This window comes from Mastigoproctus giganteus, chromosome 3, assembly GCF_048544385.1.
Source record: "Mastigoproctus giganteus isolate SK-2022 chromosome 3, ASM4854438v1, whole genome shotgun sequence".
Classification (NCBI taxonomy): domain Eukaryota; kingdom Metazoa; phylum Arthropoda; class Arachnida; order Uropygi; family Thelyphonidae; genus Mastigoproctus; species Mastigoproctus giganteus.
The window spans coordinates 7036910-7063777 of record NC_143577.1 but is presented as its reverse complement, the minus strand read 5'-3'; the positions used below and the strand labels follow the sequence as shown (position 1 = coordinate 7063777).

Genomic DNA, 26868 nt, shown 5'->3' with positions numbered 1-26868 from the left:
AGGCACTTCGCTTCGAAAGCTACTATGTATTTTAATGCTTTTATTATATTATATTTTAACTCTTTTATTTTAATATATTTTAATGCTTTTAGCTTATTTTATTTCTGTTTTGCCTTATGTATATATCATTTTTATTTTAATAAATTTATTTTAACCAGTTAGTCGGTTATCGCAAGAAACTTGGATGATATGTCTTTCCTCAGTTTGAATCTATGTCCAGAGGAAGAATCCCATCAGCATTGAGCCAGCTGAATCCATTCAAGGCCTTACACACCCCAATCAATCACCTCACAGGTGTCTTGTCTCCAGAAGCTGCAATTTGCAGAACTTAAGCCTTTCTTCCTTGTTGCACTTCTCTGTACTCCTTCTAGCAACTCTACATCATTCCTAAAATGAGGCTTTCACACCTGTGCATAGGACTCGAAGAGTGGCCAGATCACTGTCTTACACAAGGGGACAATCACCTTCTTATCAATGCTCGCAACGTTCCTGTATATCATTGACAAAACCCCATGACATACTCTGGAAGCCTGACTGCACAGCTCAGAAAACTTCATATCTACCTGCACAATTACCCCCAGGTCTCTCTCATTCTCCACTATCCTGAGTGTAGCACCACGCAGTTGGTACATTTCTCTGGGGTTACTGCTACCAATATGCAGTACTTTGCATTTGTCAATGTTAAACTTCAGTTACCACTTCTCAGCCCATCTACCCAACTTTCCAGATCCTGTTGCAGCAGCATACTGTCATTACTGATATTAACAACTTTGCCAACCTTTGTATCATCTGAAAACTTCGACATTAAGCCTGATATACCTTCATCAATATCATTAATAAATATACAAAACAACAATGGGCCCAACACCAAACCCTGAGGGACACCACTAATAACATTAGTCCACATAGAGCAGTGCCCATTGATTACCACTCTTTGTCTTTTCCCACTCAACCATCCCTTTATCCATAGCAGCAGCTTGCCCTTAATGCCATACTGCTCCAATTTGTACAGTAGTCTTCGATGTGCATCAGTATCAAAAGCTTTCCTGAAATCCAAGTATATGATATCAAAGTTATTTTTTGCATCCAGTTCATTTGTGACCACATCATAGTATTGAATCAAACTGGTCAGACAAGACTTCACCTTGACAAACCCATGCTGTGTCGGAATTATTATTGCTGTCTTGTGTAGATGATCCTGCAATGTTTCTTTAACTAATGGCTCTATTATTTTCCCTAGAACAGAACTCAAAGTAACAGGTCTGTAATTACTTGTATCACCCTTTGGTCCCTCTTTGTGAATTGGAGATATATTTGCACATCTCCAGTCCATGGAGACTTCCCCCAATTCCAAGGATGCTCTCACAATTATGGCTAAGGGTTTGCTTATTTCCTTTGCTGCCTCTTTTAATGTAACTGGATAGATACCATCCATGCCAGGTGCCATTCTTATGTTTAACTTAAATAATTTCTCCTCCACTTTGCTTTCAGTTATTACAAAATCATTTAACTCACTGTTAGAGTTCGATAAATATCTGGCCCTCTTCTCCTTGAACAACTCCTCATGTGTGAATGTAAACGCAAAATACTCATTTAGTTCGGCAGCAATCTGAGAATGATCATCTACAGTCAAACCATTGATATCAAGTGGACCAATCTGATTCATACCCTTACTTTTAGAGTTTATATAAGTAAAGAAGTCTTTGCTGTTTTTCTTTGCACCCTTTGCCAAAGATTTTTCATAATCTGGTTTCACTTGCTTGACCTGCTTTGTGACTTGATGACAGACTAGGTTGTATCTAACATAGATACATCTTGCAACATCTGGAGACTAGTCACATGTGAGGAGATCTGACTGAATGGTTTAATGCTTTGAATGGGTTGAATTAGCTCAGTGCAGATGTAATTATTCCTCTTGCTTACACTACCCACACATGGGGACATAAATTCAAACTGGGGAAGGATGGTTGCAGGTGTAAACATGCATAAATTTGGTTTCAGCTCAAGAGTGGTTGACAGTTGGAAGAAACTCCCATCTGGTGTTGATGAGGTGGTAGTTTGAATAAATTCAAGGAAAAACTAGATAACCTGTTAATAATGATTGTCAGGTTAAATGGGAAGTATTCGGTTCATTTGTTTTTTTCTGGCTGATGCTGTATAAGCTTACTTTCTTGCATGATTTGTCATTACTACTAATACTACTAATAATAATCGAACACCAGCCTGTCAATAACAGGAGTACCTGTTGAAGGAAATGTGAAGTGCATTTGTCAATAGTTTGATCCCAGACACTGCTTCGATGTCATGAAGTCAGAGAGCATTACCAATTGGCACCAAGCACGTATCAGTAAAGTCAGCTGGCTAGCAGTGATTGCACATGTTAGATGCCACTCAACATATGCATATAATTAGGTTTAACTTAATTCATGATTTTTTTCAAATTATGATGATTAATACTGATTTCTGGAATTTTCAGTGGAAAAGTCAAAGAAACATTTTTAAAAAAACAACTATTACGAGTTTCAGCTGTGTGGACGGAGCAGAAAAAGACCACAAACTGCTGAAATATAGTCGGGAGTCTCATTGACCCTGCATGCCTGACTCGCTATTGTATCACTGTTGTTATTGATTATTATGAACTTGTACTACTTATATATATAAATTTGTACTACTTATATATATAAATTTGTACTACTTATATATATAAATTTGTACTACTTATATATTTAATTTTCCTTTTACTACTTTTATATATAAATTTTCCTCAATATTCTATTTACTAGTATGATCTGTTACAGATCTCTAAGTTGTAAATAATACCCTTTGCATAAAAGTTGAACTCTTTTTATTTCTATCTTATGTAAATCCCAGCAGCATTTGCTATCCAGGGCATGTAATTTGTAATGCATTGTAAATAGTTACTTCTTACTGAAAAACTGATATTATTATTATTATTATTATTATTATTATTATTTTGCTTGGCAGAAAGGGAGGATTTCCTATTTAATTTATGATGGATATTAAATAGTTAATTTTGATGCAAATTTTGGGAATAGCACACCCACTGTTTTTGAATAAAGGTTACAGGAAGTGATTTCATTTAGGTTATGAGAAATTTCAAGATGTGAATTTGACTTTATTCAAATTGTTACCTTTAAGAATTTTTTTTAAATATAAGACATTTGAAGTTAATGTGAATCTGTAACTGACTTGCCACCAGGACTTTAAGGAAATTTTAAAATGCAGAACGAACTGAAACAATTTTTAGAATTGTGCTTATTGTACAATATGCATTGAAATGATATTTGCAAAAGCAAACATATTTCTAAAAATAAACATCTTGTGTTGAATGCACAAAATATTGTGCATGCAACACAAAATGTGATTATCAAGTGATCAACTATGCAACTCTCAGGTATTCCTCATTTTCCTATCTTCAGACATCAACTGCATATCGCCATTGTTCAGTGTGCACGCATTAACAGGGCGTCTCCATAGCCAGGAGGGCAGGAGTGGCAGTGCATAGCACATTTCTTGATTAGATCGGGGTTCGAGCCCGTGACTACCAAATACGGCGGATGCGGAAAGGTCAGGGAATGACCATCCCATATCCCCAGAGCAATATGGCCTTAGTTGCTAATGCTCCTAAAAACCAAATAACAAACAACAAACAGTGCATTAACAGTGTAAAATATCAAGGTGAAAAAGTGAAAGCTTGAAAAATAAGTCTGATAGTCTGATTTAGAATATAATGCAGCTTTGTTACATTATTTTCTATGGGAAAATTATTTCAAAGTTATGCATTTTTTTTTTATGTGACAATAGTCAAAAGGAAAACAGATATCCCTGGAGCCATACATCAAATTGCATGACTCGGTTGACTCATGCAATTTAATGCATGATGTCTGTATTCCATCCTGAAAGTATACAAGACCTTTACAAATCACCTTAGATAAGGTGAGCTGCACATTTCAAATTCTGAACTAACGTTTGCCTTATTAGAGACAACTAAAAATAACATAAGTTGCCACATTATGTCACTGATCAGTTTTTCACACATATCTGTAAACATTATGTATAAACATTATTATGTAAGATATATTGAAAACAGCAAATACTTACCTCAAAAAGAAAAAAGAATCAACAGAATAAAATGCACGAACTAGAGCTTGATAGGGAAATGTCTCTATCAATGGAAGGAGTGCCCCAGTATTGCCTGAATTAAAAAAAAAAAAATTATATTACTTTTCCTGAAAACACTTATGCTGAGATAGTAGAAGCCCTTCTGCTAAATCTACAAAAAGCTTTGGTCTATTAACAGCTACTTTTATTTTTCATAAAAGTAGCTGTTAATCACTACTTTTTTTTTTTTTAAATAATCTACATACATATAATTATGGATTTATTGTGGAAAGACCATAAATTTACAGACTTTGAATCTGAAATGAATGATGTGAAATTTTATCTGAAATGGATATAATATGTTTGGATCTTTCAAAGGCCCTGGTTTGGTTAGGTTTAATCTACTTATGGATAAATTATATATTTATTGAATAGCTTATAAATCTTCTGAGTAAACCAAGCTATTTTGGGACTAGATTATTAATTATTAAGCAGACTATAGATGGATAAATGTTTTGAATGATTACTCAACATTATATAGTGTTTGGTGCACATAGGGTTCATGTTTTTCCTCTTTTCTATTATCCATATTTATGAGTGGTTTGTTAAAATTTATGATCAACTTAACATTATATTGTTGGTTTTCAATTTGGTGATTTATAGATATTCAAAAGGATACAAACAAATAAATAAATTGTACATTGACTCTTTATGAAAGTGCACAATTGTGTCCTAATAAATTTTAATTGTTTTCTTTGGCTGTTGTAAATTGTGTTTCACATAATATTCGTTTTAGTGCTGATTGAAAAGAGAGAGAGAGCGAGAGAGTGAGTGTGTGTATGTGTGTTTTCTTTAATTCAAAAATTTTAAATGTGGGATTTTTGGTTTTTACTATATATAAAGGGTAGCTATAATTAAAATGTAATTTTGGCTGCCTGGATGCAAAACTACATATCATCCATAGACAGAAATGGCTATAGTTTATTTCTTTTTAGGTTCTTACCAATATAACAAATAAGAGTTTGCTCTTGCTTGTGAAAATAGCAATCTTGTATACTGGAACAACTTTTAATGGTGATTGCCATACCTGATTTGCTCAGATAAGGTGACCTACAAATGAAGCTTAACATTGACAAATGTAAAGTACTATATTTAACCCCAAGGGCTCACATCTGGTGAGTGTGCGCTTGGCGCACCTAGGGTCCCGGGCTGGATGTCGTCGTTCTTCTTTTTCTTGGTAATTCTCGCTCTTTCGGGGTAATTCAGAAAATTTTTTTTTTGGCTGGTGCGGCATGGGCCTCGGGCTTCCTTGCGCCATGTGGCTAAAAATAATAATAAATATGGGAATCAGTAACTCCAGAGTAACGTATCAACTCTGTGGTACTACACTGACAGTGGTAGAGAATGGAAAGGACCTAGGGTAATTGTGCAGGCAGATATGAAGTTTTCTGAGAAGTGTAGACGGTCTGTAAGAGTAGCACATGGCGTTTTGTCAATGATAAACAGGAATATTTCTAGCAGGGATAAGGAGCTGATTATCCCTTTGTATAAGGCATAGGTCAGGCCACACCTTGAGTACTGTATACAGGTCTGGAGGCCTCATTTTAAGAAGGATGTAGAGCTGTTGGAATGAATACAGAGAAGGGCAACAAGATTACCAACTGTGTGGTACTACACTTACGGTGGTAGAAAATGAAAAAGACCTGGGAGTAATTGTGCAGTCAGATATGAAGTTCTCTGAGCAGTGTAGACAGGCTGCCAGGGCAGGTCATGGGGTTTTGTCAATGATATATAGGAATTTTGCTAGCAGGGAAAAGGAGGTGATTATCCCTCTACATAAGGCAATGGTCAGGCCACGCCTTGAGTACTGCGTACAGGTCTGGAGGCCTCATTTTAGGAAGGATGTAGGTTTACTTGAGCGTGTACAGAGAAGGGCAACAAGATTGGTGAGGGGAATGAAGGGATCCTCTCACCAAGAGAGGCCTAAGTTCTGCAAATTGCAGTAGCTGGAGACTAGGCACCTGCGCGGTGATCTGATTGAGGTATACAAGGCCTTGAATGGGTTGAGCACACTGAATTCTGATGGGATCCTTCCACTTGTTCAGATTACAAACCTAAGGGGGCATAAATTCAAATTAAGAAAAGACAGATGTAGAATAGATGTGCGGAAATTTGCCTTTAGCCAGCAGGTGGTTTATTGCTGGAACAAACTTCCATCTGTCGTTGTGGAAGTTGATAAGTTGAATAAATTTAAGGAGGAACTGGACAGGCATTTGGAGGGAATGGTGTGATTTCTTTTTTTTTTTTTTTTTTTTTTTTGGCTGATGCTGCATAAGCTCATACATTTGCTTTCTTGCATCACATGCCACTACTACTACTACTACTATTAGTGACTGGAACAAAGGGTTCCATTCCAAAGCCTTTCTTCTTACGAAGATAGGCTTAAGTTTGGAGATTACACTGTTTGGAGACGGCACCTGTGAGGTGTATAAAACCTTGAATGGTTTGAGCATGCTCAATGCTGATGGATTCTTCCTCTTGCTCAGAATAATCACCTGAGGGGGCATAAATTGAAAATAAGGAAGGACAGATGTCGGATAAGTGTGCAGAAGTTTGCTTTTAACCAGCGGGTAGTTGATTGGTGGAACAGACTTCCATCTTTTGTTGTGAGAGTTGATAGTTTAAATAAATTTAAGGCTGAGCTGGACAGGTATTTGGAATGAACGGGGGGGAGGGGGTGAAATCGGAGCATTTTTTAATTTTTTTATTTTGGCTGATGCTGCATAAGCTGGCTTTCTTGCGTTGTATGCCTCTACTAATGCTAATATAATATATACAAGCTCTCACTTGCTTACATTGAGAATAAACTAAAAAGAAATGGCCTATACGCCATTTGGGGTAAAAAAAATTGTTTGAAAGAGTGATACCAAAGTGCCTTGGCCCTGAATGTGGCCACATAGCACATGTCATTCTTCAAGCTAGAGTAAATTATGAGTAAGTTACAGCTTGCAATGATAAAATTGCTTAATATGATGAACATTAAAAATGGTCATCATTATGTTATATTTACTAGAAGTCAAAAGAATTAAGGTTTGGAGATTAAGATGGCAAAGAATTAGCCAAGTATTCAGAAATAACATATTGTTAAATTGGCCCAAAATACTGGGCAATGTGTTGAATACCATTTTCAAAAGAAGAGTTGTCCAATCTCTCTCTCAGAATGGCTGAATTGTGAAGTTTACTGTAAACCTACCAAACAGTAACACATGGTCAATGGAGTGGGCCAATGTCAATCATACGTGGAAGTGACATAACTAATAATGGCAGGTATTTGCACTATTGCTTAGATATAAATGAGTCTGAACAGCCCATGAGATATTTAAAGATTACATCTTATTTACCCTTTACCCTATCCTAGTCAGAATATGTACACCAAGTCAGTGAATTGTTTGGAATAACAAGGAACAGATGTGTCAATTAACAGATAAACTTTCTGATATGATGATTTATCATGAGCATCACTTATGCTGACAAAAATGTTTATTTTTATGACACTGAAAATTTAATGGGATTGCACCCTTCACTTTTAATGCCCATTACATTTCTACAGTAAAAATCTTTTTTTTTGACTTAGGATTTGAATTTAACAAACTAATATTTTTGTAAAACAAAATGAGTGAGTTTGAAAATTGTTATACCTCTAGTTAAATTATATGATTTATATTATTATTATATTTTTCTTCTTTTAATGAATTTTTCCCATCCCACAACAGGTAGTGGTAACAGGTGTGTGAGGTGGTTTTCATGTCCAGTTACTATTATTGATTGAGGAACTTTCTGACTGTCAAAAAGCTTCGATCCTGAGTTGTTCAGGATCACAAAGCATTTTGGAGTTCAATGTAAGTGTTCTCTGCGAGGCCCCTTGCTGCTAAGTTTTTATGAAGGCTCTTTGGTACCATGCCAGCAGTTGAAATGATCAATACTTGTTCCATTTGCTACATGTCTTTAACCTCCTATTTTAAGTTTGTGCACTTTTTGACCTTTTCCGCACTGAATTTTTTCTTGACCTTTTCCACTGTATTAGCATTAGTAAAGGCACATGATACAAGAAAGCAAGCTTATATAGTATCAACCAAAAAAAAATAATAATAAATAAAAAATAAAATACCCTTCTCATTTCACCAATCTGCTCGCTCCAAATGTTTGTCTAGTTCTGCCTTGAATAAATTTAAGCTATCCACTTCTACAATGACAGATGCAAGTTTTTTCCAGCAATCAACCGCCTGCTGGCTAAAGGCAAACTTCCACACATCTATCCTACAACTGTCTTTCCTCAATTTGAATTTATGCCCTCTCAGGTGATTATTCTGAGCAAGAGGAAGAATCCCATCAGCACTGGGCATGCTCAAACCATTCAAGGCTTTATACACCTCAATCAGATCACCTCACAGGTGCCTAGTCTCCAGACACTGTAAAACTTAAGTCTTTCTTCATAAGAGCAACCCTTTGTTCCATTCATAATCTTATTGCCCTTCTCTGTACATGTCCCAGCAGCTCTACATCCTTCTTAAAATGAGGGCTGTCCAGACCTGTATACAGTACTCAAGGTGTGGCCTGACCATTGCCTTCTACAAGGGAATAATTACCTCCTTATCCCTGCTAGAAAAATTCCTGTATATCATTGACAAGACACCATGAGCTACTCTTGCAGACCATCTACACTGCTCACAAAACTTCATATCTGCCTGCACAATTACTCCCAAGTCCTTTTCATTCTCTACCACTGTCAGTGTCTATCCACAACAAATAGATGACCACAAATAATAAATAAAGGCAGACTGATAAAACATCAACACAGAGGAAAGGATAGCAAAATACTAAGGACAAATGGTGTAATATGCAGCAGAATAAATGAAACAGCATCGACCTAGGAACTAATGGGAGATGCTCCAGCCATGATGTCGTCGCTCCCAGGATGAACCCACACACCTAGAAAAGGACCAAGCCCTACCAATGAGTCATCATCAGACTGCACTTGCTGGAGGGCACTGTAAATTGCCGCTATGGCGAACTGGGCAGGGCTCCCTTGCCCAGCCCACTTTCACTCCTATCCCTGGTGGGGAAAGGTCTTTCTTCCCCCCACCCACCACCCCCTCTTTTCCCTCTGGTGGGACAAGGGCATGCCCAACTGATATACCTGGGGTCGCCTTCCCTATTGACCCCATATTTCTGTCTTTTCCCCCCAGCCTTCCGTCTCTCACCCCTACTCTACCTATATCGCCAGCGAAAAGCGAATGCCCCACAAAACGTAAAATTTTAAATGCCAAACTCGACACACCTCAACCTCTTTCGGCTTAATTATATTCAAGCGTTTATCCCTCTCCTCCCCCACACCACTTTTTTATATATAGGTCCTAGCCACTGAAATCTCAGGAAATTAGGTGGCAGGACCTGCCAGAGTATTTATCTAAAAATACTGGTGTACCTGGTCTGCCTCCACGGGGTCAAGTGTAGGCAACGTTGGGCCTCAGTAGGGGTCCAGCGGCTAAACGGCCAGATGAACAATAGAACACAACACTACACATGTACAATATCCATACACTTTTAAATCTCTGGCCTTCTCAGTGAACTGGTACACCCACAATGAAAGCAACGCGGAGATGGGGAAAACCTCTGGTGCCACTAAATACACTTTACACTTTGTCAGTGTAGTACCACACAGGTGATATGTTACTCTGGGGTTACTGCTTCCCATATGCAATACTTTACATTTGTCAATATTAAATTTCATTTGCCACCTCTCAGCTCATCTGCTCACCTTTTCTAGATTCTGTTGCAGCAGCATACTGTCATTAGTGTCATTAATTCAGATATTTGTCATTAACTCTGTGTCATCATATCTGTGTCGTAATATCAGTGTCATTAACTCTGATATCTAAGAGACTGCCGGGAGTTATTGCGGTACAAGTAAACATGTGGGTTGTGTTAGGGTAGCTAAGAATAGAAATAGGTGCATGTATACTTGCGTGTACACCAATGCTAGGAGTTTAGCAAATAAATTTAATGAATTTGAGGTATTGCTCAAAACATCAAAGGCAGATATTGGTGGGATATCAGAGACGTGGTGTCACACAGATATAAGGAATGCAGAACTGGAATTTGGGGAGTACAACGTCTACAGAAAGGACAGACTGGATAGGAAGGGAGGAGGGGTTATGCTATTAGTTAAGAAACACATAAAATCCATGGAAGTGAAGCCAGTGGACATCGCAGGACAGTGCAGTGTCGAGTTAGTTTGGTGTGACATAAGCATTGGGAGATCAAAATTGAGAGTAGCAGTGTGCTATAGGCCTAATGACTCTGATGAGTATAATAAGATACTGTACAGGGAAATAGAGTGGGCCAGTAAATCAGAGAGTCTTATAAAGGGAGATTTTAATTTCCCAGATATTGACTGGAATTTGGGGGCTCGTCACTCACACACTAGCAAGGCTTTTGTGGATTTATTGGATGATTGTTTTCTACATCAGCATGTTCAGGAGGCAACTAGAGGGAAGAATACTCTTGATTTGATTAACAGCAGTGATTCTTCATGCATTAAGAATCTGCAGATAAATGAACCACTAGGTGGCAGTGATCACAGTGTGCTGAAGTGGGAATTACTCAAAGAGGTAACTACCATTAGGGGTAAAGGGAAGGGTTATTGCTTTCGTAAAGGCGACTAACGATGGACTGAGACAGTATTTAAATTCAATACAGTGGGACCAACTGATGATGTTACCAACGGCAAATGCAAAATGGGAAGCATTCAAAGAACTTATCTTGGAAGCTACTAGGCTATACATATCAACTAAGAAATATTGTTCAAGGTTTAGGCCTAAATGGATGTCAGATGAAATAATGAGGCATATGGCAGAGAAGACACATGCATGGGATACATACAAATTAACACATGACACAGAAGCCTATGATAGATATAAGTTGATCTGTAACCAAGTTACAAAGGAGGTTAGGCAGGCGAAGGCAGATTACGAGAAATCTTTGGCAACGGATGCAAAGAAAAACAGCAAAGAGTTCTTTACTTATGTAAACTCTAGAAGGAAGGGGATGAATCAGATTGGTCCACTTGATATCGATGGGTCAACTGTTGATGATCCTGCTCAGGTAACTAACAAACTAAATGAATATTTTGCATCGAAATTCACACATGAGGAGTTATTTAGCGACGGGAAAGCCAGAGGTGTATTCAACTCTAGCAGTAAGCTAGAGAATCTTGTAATAACTGAGAGTAAAGTGGAGGAGAAATTGTTGAAGATAAACACAAGAAAGGCACCCGGGGGTGGATGGAATCTATCCAGTTATATTAAAGGAGGCAGCAAAGGAAGTAAGCAAACCCTTAGCCATAATTATGAGAGCTTCCTTGGACTCAGGGGAGGTACCCACAGACTGCAGATGTGCAAATGTGACCCCAATTCACAAAGGAGGATCAATGGCTGACACAAGTAATTATAGACCTGTGAGTTTAACTTCTGTTACAGGAAAATTAATGGAGGCACTAGTTAAAGAAGCACTGCAGGATCATTTAGACAAGACTTCAGCTATAGCTCGGACACAGCATGGTTTTGTTAAGGGGAAGTCTTGCCTGACCAATTTGATTGGATACTATGATGCAGTCACAAAGGAACTGGATGCAGGGAATAACTTTGATATTATATACGTGGATCTTAGAAAGGCTTTTGATACTGTTGCACATGGAAGACTGCTGCACAAATTGGAGCACTGTGGCATTGGAGGCAAATTGCTGCTGCAATTTGCCTCCAATGCCACAATGGATAAGGGGGTGGCTGAGGGGGAGAAGACAGAGAGTGGTAATCAATGGACACTGCTTGTCGTAGACTAGTGTTATTAGTGGAGTCCCTCAGGGCTCAGTGTTGGGTCCATTATTGTTTTCTGTATTCATAAATGATATTGATGAGGGTATATCAAGCTTAATGTCGAAGTTTGCAGACGATACAAAGGTAGGCAGGGTTGTCATGGACACTACTGACATTATGCTGCTGCAAGAGGATCTGGAAAGGTTGAGCAGATGGGCTGAGAGGTGGCAAATGAAGTTTAACATTGACAAATGTAAAGTACTACACATGGGAAACAGCAACCCCAGAGCAACGTATCAACTCTGTGGTACTACACTGACAGTGGTAGAGAATGAAAGGGACCTGGGGGTGGTTGTGCAGGCAAATATGAAGTTCTCTGAGCAGTGCAGACTGACTGCAAGAGTAGCTCATGATGTATTGTCAATGATATATAGGAATTTTTCTAGCAGGGATAAGGAGGTGATTATTCCCTTGTATAAGGCAATGGTCAGGCCACACCTAGAGTACTGTATACAGGTCTGGAGGCCTCATTTCAAGAAGGATGTAGAGCTGCTGGAATGAGTACAGAGAAGGTCAACAAGATTAGTGAATGGAACAAAGGGGTGCTCTTATGAAGAAAGGCTTAAGTTTTGCAAATTATAGTGTCTGGAGACTAGGCACCAGCGAGGTGATCTGATAGAGGTGTATACAGCCTTGAATGGTTTGAGCATGCTCAATGCTGATGGGATTCTTCCTCTCACTCAGAATAATCACCTGAGAGGGCATAAATTCAAATTGAGGAAAGACAGATGTAGGACAGACGTGCGGAAATTTGCTTTTAGCCAGCGGGTGGTTGGTTGGTGGAACAGACTTCCATCCCTTGTCGTGGAAGTTGATAGCCTAAATAAGTTTAAGGCTCAGCTGGACAGATATTTTGAACGAACAGTGGGGTGAAGTGGAAGTGGTTTTTTTTTTTTTTTTTTGGCTGATGCTGCATAAGCTTGCTTTCTTGCATCAAATGCCTCTACTAATGCTAATGTTAACAACCCTGCCAACTTTCATTTATGCAAACTTGGACATTAAGCCTAATGTACCATCATCAATATCATATAATAAATACAGAAAACAACAATGGACCCAACACCGAACCCTGGGGGAATCCACTAATAACGTTAGTCCAAGAAGAGCAGTGTCCATTGATTAAAACTCTATGTCTTCTCCCACTCAACCATCCTTTTACCCATAGCAGCAATTTTTCTCCAATGTCACACTGCTCCAATTTGTGCAGCAGTCTTCAATGTGGAACAATATTAAAAATTCTTTCTAAATTCCAAAAATATGATATCAAAATTATTCCCTGCATCCAGTTCCTTTGTGACCACATCATAGTATCCAATCAAATTGGTCAAACAAGACTTCCCCTTAACAAACCCATGCTGTGTCCGAACTATAACTGAAGTCTTGTCTAGATGATCTTGCAGTGCTTCTTTAACCAGTGCCTCCATTAATTTCCCTGGAACAGAAGTTGAACAAATAGGTCTGTATTTACTTCTGTCACCCTTTGATCCTTCTTTGTGAATTGGGGTCACATTCGCACATCTGCAGTCCACGGGTACCTCCCCTGAGTCCAAGGAAGCTCTCATAATTATGTCTAATTATGAGAGCTTACTTCCTTTGCTTTTACTTACTTCCTTTTACTTACTTCCTTTGCTGCCTCGTTTATTATAACTGGATAGATCCTATCCACCCGGGTGCCTTCCTTATGTTTATCTAAAACAGTTTCTCTTCCAATTTGCTCTCAGTTATTACAAAATCATCTAGCTCACTATCAGAGTTAAATTCACCTCTGGCATTCCCCTCCTTGAATAACTCGTCATGTATGAATGTAGATGCAAAATACTCATTTAGTGTGTTAGCTACCTGAGCCGGATCATCATCAGTTGAACCATTGATATCAAGTATACCAATCTGATTGATTCCTTTCTTCCTAGAGTTTACATAAATAAAAAAAACTCTTTGCTGTTTTTCTTTCCATCATTTGCCAAAGATTTCTCGTAATCTGCGTTTGCCTGCCTAACCTCCTTTATGACTTGGTTACAGACCAGGTTATATCTATCATAGGCGTCCATGTCACCTGTTAATTTATATGTATTCCATGTATTTTTCTTCTGTGCCACATGTTTGATTAGTTCATCTAACATCCATTTAGGCCTAAACCATGAACAATATTTCTTAGTTGGTATGAAAAGCGTAGTAACTTCCAAGATTAATTCTTTGAATGCTTTCCATTTTGATTTGCTGTTCATAACATTATTAATTGGTCCCACCATATAGAATTTAAATACTGTCTCAGACCACCATAGTCACCTTTACGAAAGCAAAAACCCTTCCCTTTATCCTGATAGTTACTTCTTTGAGTAAATCCGACTTCAGCACACCGTAATCACTGCCACCTAATGGTTCCTTTATCTGCAGATTCTTAATGCATGAAGAATCACTACTGATGATCATATCAAGAGTATTACTCCCTCCCTTTAGTTGCCTCATGAATATGCTGCTGTAGAAAACAATCATCCAATAAATCCACAAAAGCCTTGCTAGTGTGCGAGTGAGTAACCCACAAATTCCAGTCAATATCTGGGAAATTAAAATCCCTCATTATAAGACACTCTGATTTACTGGTCCACTCTATTTCTCTGTACAGCTATGTATTATACTCATCAGAGTCATTAGGCCTATAATACACTCCTACTCTCAATTCTGCTTTCCCAGTGCTTATGTCACAACAAACTGACTTGACATTGCACTGTCCAGCCATATTGACTGGCTGTACTTACTTGGATTTTATGTGTTTCTTAACTAATAGCATAACCCCTCCTCCCTTCCTATCCTGTCTATCCTTCCTGCACACATTGTACTCCCCAAATTCCAGTACTGCATTCCTTATATCTGTGTGACACCATGTCTCTGATATCCCAACAATATCTGCCTTTAATGTTTTGACCAACACCTCAAATTCATCATATTTATTTACTAAACTCCTAGCATTGGTGTACATGCAAGTATACATGCACCTGTATCTATTCTTAGCTACCCTAACATAGTCCATGTATTTACTTGTTCCGCAATGGCTCCTAGCAATCTCCCAAATCCCATGCATCTTGTTTTCCAGGCTGCTGCTCATTCCAATAGAAGCAGTGCAAGAATCACTTTCACCTCTGCCAGTGGCTACTGTAAATCTATTAATCCGTGTACCCCCCAAGCTAGCAGTTTTCCAACCCACGTAACACTGCCTTGATAGTATCAGCAAATATTCTTGCACCATTTCTATTTAAGTGTATCCCATAGTGAATGGAGTCCTGGCCATTTCCTTTTTATTGATAATGTTCACCTCAATGTTGATTAGGTAGGTAGCCATTTCCTCCTTGTCAATGCAGAATCACCTTGTCTGTTATTATGGTGCGGTCCCAGTATAGTATGCGAGTAGGAATCTCTAGTATGGCCTAGGGTTCATGCTTGTAATATGGTACACTTTCTTTGATCAACTGATATTTTTTGCTAGCCATTATTATTATAAAACGTTTTTCCTTTTATGGGATTTTTATCCACGTCTTGACATCTACTGCTACCAAGGAAATGGGGTGGTTGGTTGTGTTTGGCTACTATTATTATTGTTATTACTGTGTTGAGGAACTCTCTTGCTATCCTATCGGTGTTCATTAATAATATTATTTATTATTATGTTATTTCTTTCTGATGGGACTTTCCACCCCATGAAGTGTACTGGTACCAAGGGTGATTTTTATGTCTGGTGTTACTGTTGGTCAAGGAAATCTCTTATTATTCTAGAGGAGTTCAAAATTGCAACTTTCTGGAGTTCCTTGTAGGTGTTCTCTAGGAGACTTTTTTCTGCTAAGTTATTATGTTAGGACTTTGGCATGGTGGTTGACATGATGATCAGGGTGGTCGTTATTTGTTGCGTGTTATTATTATTGACTAAAAATTGACGGAAGTTACATCTCTTTATGCTGCCTTGACACTCATTGCCAGTTAATTTGATTATTTACTTTAGAAGATTGTTTAAAATTTCATTTTCAGCTATGACTTTTATTTAGTTCAACAAATTTATTTTAAAAGATATTTTAACTTAATGCCTAAGAGTATGAAGGAGTTTATATATATATTAGGGTAATGCACACACATCATTTCTACTATCAAGGTAGTTTTAATGCATCATTTTTAAGGTTGTGTCTATTGCAACAACAGGGTACCTATCTATCCACCGAAGAGAGGCCAAAAAGCCTTGAAACGGTGCAGTCTGGATGTGGTATCTACCAAGAATAAGTAACAATAGTCTTCTCCATAGGTGAAGTGTACTTATTTGAGGTAGTACTATACCATGGCAACTCATTGTGAATATATTCACAATATGAGATATAATTAAAATGATGTATTAAAACTACCTTGGCAGTAGAGATGATGTGTGTGCATTACCCATGCATAAATAAGCTGCTTCAAATTCATTTTATAAATCATTTAAAAACAAGCTTACTATTATTTCACAAGACTCACCTAATGTTTGTGTGGTCAAAGGAAAAGCAAAAGTATGTCCCATTATTACCCAACTCATGCTGAGAAATCGAATTCCATGTATACAGGTCATCTGACCTTCCAAATTTTCAGTATTCAGAAGTTTGGCTCCATTTGTAAAAACAGAGAAACACTTCAGAAATTTAATCAAATTCCCTGAAAAATTAAGTAAATTGCAGCTATTAAATTTTATGTATTTATTATTTAAACTAGATTTAAATAATATATATAATATGTTATTTAAATAATTTTAAACATTGGCATGTATCACATACCAAAGATTCTATTTTTTTTTTTTTTTTTTTTTTTATGCGAACCCCAAACACGAGAGGTATTAGAACCTATAGTACTTAGTACCATGCTTGGGTTGGAGGATGAGAAGACGAAAGAAGATATTTGTTGACATTGGATTTGAACTTCTGTAGATTGTAATATATTCAGGAAATACGTATGAAGGGAGGTTGTTCCCAAAAACGGCAGTTGAATGAATAAATAAGGAAGATGAAAAGTTGGTTCTGTGGGTTTGAAGTTGGACAGTAGATGGATGTTGGCTGGTGGTGGCACGTATTCGGACTGTTTTGAAAGAGAGAGCGGGAATTATAGAAGCCAATTCAGAAGAACAGTGCCCATGGAAGTATTTGTAGAAGAGGCATGCAGCAGAAACAGTACGTCTATGAGAAAGCGAGTGGAGAGACTCATTTACAGAGAGTTCATTAATTAACTTAACTGCCCTCTTCTGAATGGAATCTAGAAGTCTGTGAAGGGTTTTGGGGGCACCACCCCAGATGTGGGAACAATATTCCATGGCAGGGCGGATTTGCGATTTATACAGAGTTAGCAGCTGTTTGGAAGAAAAGTAACGCCGAGAGCGAAAGAGAAAACCAAGATTTTTAGATGCAGAGGAAGCAAAAAGAAACCCATGTTTAGTCTCTAGAGCAAAGTTTCTGGCATCCCCTTCCCCCATACTTCTCCTTCAACCCATGCAAGGTACTAAGTACTATAGGTTTTGATACCTTTCATGTTTGGGGTTTTCATAAAAAAAAAAAAAAAAAAAATTTATAATGTGCTTGTGCCAAGAGAGTTTAGAAGTCAGGGTAATCCCCAAAAGAGATATATCATTTTGCCTAGAAATCGTAGTGTCACTAAAGATAAGCATAGGAGCAGAAGAATCCTTTTTGCGAGATATAAGACAAGACTGAGTTTTAGAAGGGTTGAAATCAACTAAGCTGTCTTTGCCCCACTGGAGAATTACCTGAAGATCGGCATTTAAGGAATTGGTAGCAGATTTTCGAGAAGTTGAATCTGATTGAGCAGGACAAGGTTTCTTAAAATGGAAAGTGGAATGCAATGTGCTATCATCAGCAAAACTATGGATACGATTTCCAGTCAATGGAAGAAGGTCATTAATATACAAGAGGAAAAGAGTGGGGGAAAGAACTGAACCTTGGGGGACACCAGAATTAGTGGAGAAGTTAGAAGACAGAGAGCCATCTACCATCACCCTCAGTGAGCGATCAGAGAGAAAACTGGATAACCAATTACTAAAAACAGTTCGCAAATCATAAGATGGAAGCTTGTTTAGAAGACCTTTAAGACAAACACGATCAAAAGCCTTTGAGATGTCAAGAGCAACTACTTGTGTTTCACCAAACCTTTCCATTGGATTAGTCCATAAATGGGTAACATAAGCCAGAATATCACCAGTGGATCGACACTGACGGATTCCATACTGGCAATCGTTGATCAGACGAAAGGTTTCTAGGTAGTTTAAGAGTTGGCGGTTAATTTATTTCTCCATTACTTTAGAAAGAGTAGAGGTAATTGCAATGGGACAATAATTGGATGGGACGGATTTGTCACCCTTTTTAGGAACTAGCTGGATATGAGCAAATTTCCAAGCAAAAGGAAAAACACCTTTGGAATAAGAAAGTGAAAAAAAGGCGGCAAAGAATACGAGTAAGTTCAGGAGCACAGGTTTTGAGAACAAGTGGAGAAATACCATCAGGACCTGGAGCTTTCTTAGCATCAAGATTCATAAAATCCTTCTGATATCCTTTTGACAGAAAACCACAGGAGGCATTGAATGGAGCATGTTGGGAATGGTGGGAGGTGTTTTACCAAGATCATCAATACATGAGCTGGAAGAAAAATGGGATGCTAGCAGGTCAGCTTTATCCTGGCTGAAAGTGACAAAGAACCATCTGGTTTGGATAGAGGTGGGAGCAGAGATGGGCAAAAGTTGCGGCCAATAGCTTCGGCAAGAGACCAGAATGCTCGGCTACCATTAGGGCAAGAAGCAAGTTTTCGACTCTTAGCCTGTTCAAACTCTAGTTTGGACTGATTAATAACTGCTTTACAATTGTTGCGAGCTTTGGTTTAGGCAGAAAACGAAACTGAAGAGTTAGAAACAAGCCAATTACGATATGCAACATTCTTCTCTTAAACAGCCTTAGCACATTTATTGGAAAACCAAGGTTTAGATAAAGGACGACATTTTAAAGTGGAGTGTGGGATAAAGGATTCCATTCCTGCAAGAATACTTTCACTGACCCGATCTGAGCAAACATTGACATCAGAAGTTTTGAAACAGTAATCCGACCAAGGAAAAGAAGAAAAGAAGTCTCGCAGGTCATCCCATTTTGCATTCTTGTAATGCCAAACAACACGAGGTTGGGAACAGCCATGAGATAAAGGCTCCATTGGAGAAGAGACAATCACCAAGTTGTGATCTGAAGTACCTAAAGGACCTCTCACTTCGACCGTATACTTAGAACGGTTGTTTGTGAGAAAAAGATCAAATGTATTGGCTGTATGATTAGGATTGTCCGGTATTCTTGAAGGTAAATGAACAATCTGTACAAGGTCATTAGTAATAGCAAAAGCCTCAGCATCTCGACCTGCTGGGTCATTGTGACTAGAAAACGGAAGCCAGATGGAGTTGTGAACATTAAAATCACCAAGAAAAATTACCTCATGTTAGGAAAGTTGGACTGGAGAAAGTCAAGTTGCAAAGAGAGGAAGTCAAAGAGCTCCAAGTGATTAGTGGAGTTGGGAGAACGGTAGAGACAACAGATGAATTTGACATAATGAGGTAGAGAGATTTTAAGCCAAAGAAGATCAAAGAGAGGAGATTGCAAATTGCCAAGTCTCTGACAGGGAATATCAGAACGGACATATGCACAAGTACCACCTTTGAGGCGAAAGGAATCATACAGTGAATAATTTGGGCATCTGAGATTAGCAATAGTTGAATCAACCTATAACTGAGATTCTGTCAGAAAAAGTACATGGGGTTTGGCAGACTGCAAGTTCAAATGGACATCGTTGAGATTAGAATTGAGACCACGTATATTTGTGAAATTAATTAGAAAGTGCTTGGGAGGTTTAAATCTTGTTGCAGATAAGCTTGCTCTATTAGTTTGACAATTCATGGTGTATTCAATAGTAAGAAAAAGTGAGTGGGACATGCTGTATGAAGTAATGCAATTTTTGGATATGGCATACATGTGGTAAGAATATACCCAGATCCTTGACATAACGTGGCCTCAACAATGCTCCCTGCATACACACTACTCGGACTCCCTCCAGTCACTATCTGGCAGAGTAGAGGTAGCAAGATTATACACTAGCTGATCCGGAAGCCTCCTAGAGAGTTACCAATAGGTTCGGTCCGGTGTACTAACTAGCGGCCAGCCTGCGAACATCGTTTTAGAGCTGTACCCTCAAAATGTAAGGAATATTGGATCATGCCACAATGTTCATCATAACCTCAAAAGTCATCAATCATACTGCATGATGGAAGGAATAGGGAAGGGTTGACCGAAACTTAGCTCTAGAGACTAAACATGGGTTCCACCACTTCAGACCTCCAAGAAGCAAAGTGGTGGTATTTCACCGGTTGATGAGAGTCATCTACAACCTAGTACTGCCTGGTAACATAGAGGGGCAGCGTTCCTCCATGTGGTGTGGGCGCCACACCCCCGACCCCTGCTTATGTTGGTTCACACTTGTGTGGTCACCCACCATGTACTTGTGCATGGAGGTTATACCCAGGATTACTAACAGTCCCACCATTGTGAAGGTGCAAGCAGAGGATTTGGCTGTCACAGACCATCCGGACTTCGCGGAAATTGGGTCCACTTGACTTGAGTGTCACCCGAATATCAGTTCCATCAGCATTTTAGACTCCCAGGTAGCAAGTACAGCTTGTCTGGCATATCTGAGAGAATGTCTTTGACAACCTCAAGTGCAAGGTACTTCATATGGGGAGCAGTTATCTCTGATTACATACCACACTCAGGACAGTGGAGAATGAAAATGACCAGGGGTAATTATGCTAACTGGCTTTGAAAGTGGGATGGTAGTGGGTGCCCGATGCATAGGTCACTCTATTGTGGAGGTTGTACAGAAATTGCACTATCCCAGTTTGACCATATCAAGAGAGTGCGTACCTGGCAGAAACTTCACGAAGCTATGCACCCTTCATGTCAACAAGGAACTGTTCAGGCAGGTGGACGGTCAGTAATGGTCCGGAGTGTGTTCAACTGACACACGTTGGGATCTCAGGTATGTCTAGACGCATCTTTGAATGGTCCAGGTTATGTGTCTAGCTTTGCAGACTATCTGCATTCCTTCATGGTCATCATGCATCCACAAGGCAATGGACTCTTTCAGCAGGACAATGCACCTCCCCACAGAGCCATGGTGACTAGAACATGGTTCAAAGAGCATTCTGCAGATTTTACCACCATGGCATGGCCTTTCTTTCATCGGACACAAACCCTGTGGAACATCTTTGGGGTGCTGTGGAAAGATCCATTCGAGCTTTGGATCATCCACCCAGGAATGCAACAGAATTATGGACAGAAGTGCAGCAAGCACGGATGGAAATACCTGTGGAATGCTTCGCCATGTGGCTGCCCTTATCCGGGCAAAAGGTGTGCTTACCTGTTATTAAGTAGGTATCCCGTGATTTCTGTCCACTCAGTGTATACGAACCTGTTCTTATTTTTAGTTACCCTAACATAGCCCATATATTTACTTGTTTCATGATGACTCCCAACAGTTCCTGAAATCCCCAGCTACTTGCTTTCTAGGCTGCTGCTCATTCCAATAGAAGCAGTGCAAGAATCACTTCCACCTCTGCCTGCAGCTACTGTTACTCTATTAGTCTGTGAATCCACCCAACTAACAGTTTTCCGACACACCTAACACTGCCTCAATAGCATCAGCAAATATTCTTGCACCCATTCTATTTAAGCGTATCCCATCCCTGTGGAAGCAGTCTCTCCTATTAACAAGCACAGACCATGCTGAGAAAAATTCTACCTCATGAGCCTTGCACAATCTCACCAGGGCCAAATTGGTTGACAAGGCTCTCATCATATACCCCTTCCTATCTGGGCAGAATTGCAAACACTTTCAAATTTAATCTGCGGGTTTTGTCAATGATATACAGAAACTTTGCTAGCAGGGATAAGGAGGTGATTATCCCTTTGTACAAGGCCATGGTTAGGACACATCTTAAGTACTGTATACAGGCCTCCAGACCTATATCCCTGTACTGTACTGTATACAGGTCTGGAGTTCTAACTTTAGGAAGGAGGTGCTGGAATGGATACAGAGAAGGGCAACCAGATTGGTCAAGGGAGCAAAAGGGAGTGCTCCTACCTACAAAGGGTTCAGTTCTACAAATTTTAGCATCTTGAGACCAGGAGCTTGTGGGGAGATCTGATAGAGATGTTTAAAGCCTTGACTGGATTGAGTAAGCTGAATGTTATTGGTATTCTTCCACTTGCTGAGGCTACACACATGAATGGGCATAAGTTCAAGTTGAGGAAGAATAGGTGCAAGACAGATGTGTGGAAGTTTGCCTTCAGCGAGTGGGTGCTATATAAGCTTGCTTATACAGCATCAGCTATATAAGCAAGCTTAAAATCCACTATACATTTAAAAAATCTGAAACACTGCCAAGACAGAATTCAAATGAACTGAATGAAAGGACTGAATCCTGTTTCAAAGTTGACTGGTTTCTCGGCTGTTGAGTGGTCTCTATTAGGAAATATATACTAGCCTGTGAATAATATATTTTGTCTAAGTGCACAGCTAAGCTTTAGTGCAGAACTCAGAGCTCCATCTTTATTGATTGAAATTGAATGGAGGTAATGCATATGCAGGGGCATTCCTAGGGTATGTGGCACCTGGGTGTCAATTGAAATTTGCCCCCCTTTTCAAATTTTCTTCATATGTGTATCTAAGTTTCAGGTTTTTGGGTGCCCCTTGAACATTGGGACCCAGGTGCAGTGCACCCCTTGCAGCCTCGGGACAGCCTGCCCCTGTGCATATTCTTCCGTGATTGAAATTAAATGGTAGTAATGCATATGAATTCTGATTTTGATTCGACTACTGCTTTGAAATATCCTGCAATTCCTGTTGAATCTCCTGAATCCAGGTGCCTCCATAGCCAGGTGGGCAGGAGCAGCAGTGCATAGCACATGCTTCTTGATTAGACCAGGGTTCAAGCCCATGACCACCAAATACAAAGGATGTGGAAAGGTCAGGGAATGACCACAACATATCCCGGGAGCAATATGGCCTTAGTTGCTAATGCTCCTAAAAACCAAATAACAAACAAACAAACAAACATCCTGAATCCATCACATGACAATTTTTTTGTCATATGAAAAGGAAGAGTTAAAAAATGATAGTTTTCATTGTATCACGTTACATTCTGGTGAAAACTTTTACACACACACAGTATACAAAATGATTTTAAAAGTAATTATCTATCTTATTCTTTTATAATTATCATGTAATTATCAGTTCTATGCTATAACTAAACAGCATACGGCAGTCAAAGCCTTAAAATTTATGATAAAGTAGAGAATAGCATACCTTGTGTACTGGTTGTCTGTGTGGTTAGTGGTGCAGTGTCTGATGTATTACCCAAGGTTGTTGATGATCCCATAATTTCATTTATTTTATTCTCGTTGTCTGTCACAGCTCCTTCAGCATCTTTGTCATCATTATGCAAGTCTGCTGTTTGTACTTCATGTACTGAGATAATTTTTCTTCCTTTGTTCTGGTAATATTCCACTATGGTACATATACTGCCAAGTAATGTGATTAGGAGCAGCAGACTTAAGAGCACACTAAATATTGATGAAATAATCAATTACATATATATATAGATTTTTTTTTCTAAAAACAAAAGTAAAATAATATGATCTGAAGTAAATGTAATATTTTCTCCATTAATAAATTATCTGAGCTAAAGGTAATGCATACTTACAACCTCTTTCCAGTAACTAGTAAATGTAATTTTTCTCAATTAAAAAATTATGTGAGTCAAAGGTAATATTTACTTACCTACAACCTTTTTCCAGTAACTACTACTCGGTTTCAAAGAAGCATAATGCTTGCAGAATGTCAGAAAGTTTTCAGATAAACATTTTCTACATGAAATGTCAACACAGTCCATAATAGCTCATATAAATACACATTTCTAGGAATGTCTACTTCATGCTCTATGCAATTATTACCATTGAGATTAGGTTCCATGTGTAATATGGAAGCTTATAACACATGGATTTTGATTTAACTTGTTTATTAGGAATACTTTTTTCTAGAATGCACTGGACAGATTGATCTGCATGGGAAGAACCCTGACATTCAGGCAACAATTGGGTCTACTGTGTGTTCTACGGTCAATTTGCCTATTGCTGGACAAAAAAACTGAAGTGTCAAGGCAGTGGGGGATTACTTTCAGTTATGACTGGTTAAATAGGCCATGGAGTAAAACTAGTACATGAAGTCTCTTCCTTCCTCAATAGAAATTATCCTCAACTTCATCTAATGATGGCAAACAAACCTAGACCATTTCCTTGGTGTATGTGTATGAGAGAGAGAGAGAGAGAGAGAGAGAGAGCAATCGTGTTGTTCACTGCATTTGCTCTGAAGGTTCTAAGTTCATTCAGCATTTGCAATGACAGAATCACAGGATTCTGTTCAGTCCAGTTATTCAATAAAATTAGAATTTACCTGTTCAATCTAGTACTTGCTTATAGTCAACTTTGTACTGAATTTTCTGGAAGAACTTCAAGAAATGATATCTATGTTCTGACTGAATGCAAAGTAGAGTAAGCTCTGTTCATGAGAAGTCTACACCAAAAACATTGCTTACCATAAAGTTTATATGGTAATGCATCCTAGTAAAAGGTATTAATAATAATCAAATTAAAGTAAAATTCAAGAATCACATCCAAAGGTACAGTATCTTTCTTTATTTAACTGATAATTTTCTTTTATTAATCAATAATAACTCAAAGAGAGGGTACTGTTATTATTTATATTTTTAGTTAACTGTTCATTTTCTTTTATAGTAATAGAGACATGTGATGCAAAAAAGTAAGTGTATGAGCTTATGCTGTATCAGCCAAAAACAATTTCGCACATTCATTCCCCTCTTAAAGTTTGTCCAGCTCCTCCTTGAATTTATTTAAGCTATCAACTTCAACAACAACAGATGGAAATTTGTTCCAGCAATTAACTACCTGCTGGCAAATTTCCACACATCTATGCTACAACTGCCTTTCCTCAATTTGAATTTATGCCCTGCCAGGTTTGTAATCTGAGCAAGTGGAAGAATCCCTTCAGAATTCAGTGTACTCAACCCATTCAAAGCCTTATACACCCAATCAGATCACCTCGCAGGTGCCTAGTCTCCAGCCACTGCAATTTGCAGAACTTAAGCCTTTCTTGGTAAAAGGACCCCTTCATTCCCCTCGCCAATCTTGTTCCCCCTTCTCTATACATGCTCAAGCAACTCTACATCCTTCCTAAAATAAGGCCTGCAGACCTGAATGCAGTACTCAAGGCATGGCATGACCAATGCCTTATACAAAGGAATAATCACCTCCTTTTCCCTACTAGCAAAATTCCTGTAAATCATTGACAATACTCCATGACCTGCTCTGGCAGCCTGTCTGCATTGCTCAGAAACCATCATATCTGACTGCACAATACTCCCAGGTATTTTTAATTTTCTACCACTTGTATTGATCGATACAAGTATTATCAATCAATAATACTTGTATCTCAAATTCAGTAATAAAATATTTCTGAAAAATCAGTTGTATTCAAAGATATTTTAGAATGGCTGCTGGTAAACATTAAGAGTTAGCAATATGATTATAAGTTTACTATTATTTTAATACAATATATATACACAGTGTGGGACCATTTATTCGGCTATTCAGTATCCAGAAGTTCTGAAAACCAGAAACCAATAAAGTGAAATATTTAAAAAGCTTATATTATTGCTATTTTTGCTCACAATCTTAGTGCTTTTAATAACTTTATATTAACTTAGTCATGTATACATATACTATATATACAGAGCCGTAGTGAGGCCAGTGCAACTGGGGCACAACCTTGTAAGGGGCCTCCAAATGAAAATTTTTGTACACTATTTTATAGATAACTGAAAGAAAATTTGTTGTCTGTGAATTTGCAAGTTTGAGAATTTGCAATTGCTTCCCATTTAATAAGAACTATAATACAAACTAAAAATATTCATCTGCTATTAGGAAACAACCGAATGACAACGTATGCACAAGTAATATCAAATACGACTGAAAGAAAAAGAAACTGCTTAAAAAGTCCTAAGAATATTAAAGTTATTTTTAAAAAATACATTTTAAAAATTCTATGTATTTTTTAACTCTGTTCACTACCCATAGTCATTATGTCAAGAAGGTATGCAGAGAAACCTCTGGGTGGTAAGACTACCAAAAGGAAGCGTGTGTCTCTAAATATTAAGGATAAGGTGGAGTTACTAAAACGTCTGGACAAAGATGCATCAGTCAAGTTTTTTGTGTGATGAGTATGGTATTGGTTCATCTACCGTTTATGATTTGATGAAACAGAAAGAAAAACTGTTAAAATTTTATGGTGACAGTGATTTATCTGAGTTAATGGAACTCAGGAAGACATTACACCAGACAAAGTGTTAATGGAATGGATCCAACAGGGCTGAAGCAAAAAATACCCTCTCAATCGTTCTATTATCATGGCCCAGGCAAAATATTTCCATGAACAGTTAGGCATAACAACACCCTGCAAATATACATTAGGCCAGTATGCAAAATTTAAGAAATGTAATGGTCTTCATATCTTGGCAGTATGTGGTGATAAAGCATCAGCTGATTATGATGTTGCAGAGGCTTATTTGGGCAAGTTTGCAAAATTAATTGATGATAACAAGTTTACTGCAGAGCAGGTGTATAATGCTGATGAGACTTCT

General features: G+C 38.4%; 1 protein-coding gene across 1 annotated transcript in view; it reads right to left on the bottom strand.

Moving 5' to 3' along the window:
- LOC150087634 (O-acyltransferase like protein-like) overlaps nucleotides 1-23532 on the bottom strand; it is a 252648-nt gene extending 229116 nt beyond the window's left edge. Inside the window, exons 1-2 of the mRNA XM_090369839.1 lie at nucleotides 23460-23532; nucleotides 4123-4216 (exon numbers count right to left, since the gene is read on the bottom strand). Coding sequence (XP_090225965.1) covers nucleotides 4123-4216; nucleotides 23460-23532 — 167 coding nt within the window. The remainder of the gene's footprint in view (nucleotides 1-4122; nucleotides 4217-23459) is intronic.
- Between the last annotated feature and the right edge of the window lie 3336 nt (nucleotides 23533-26868).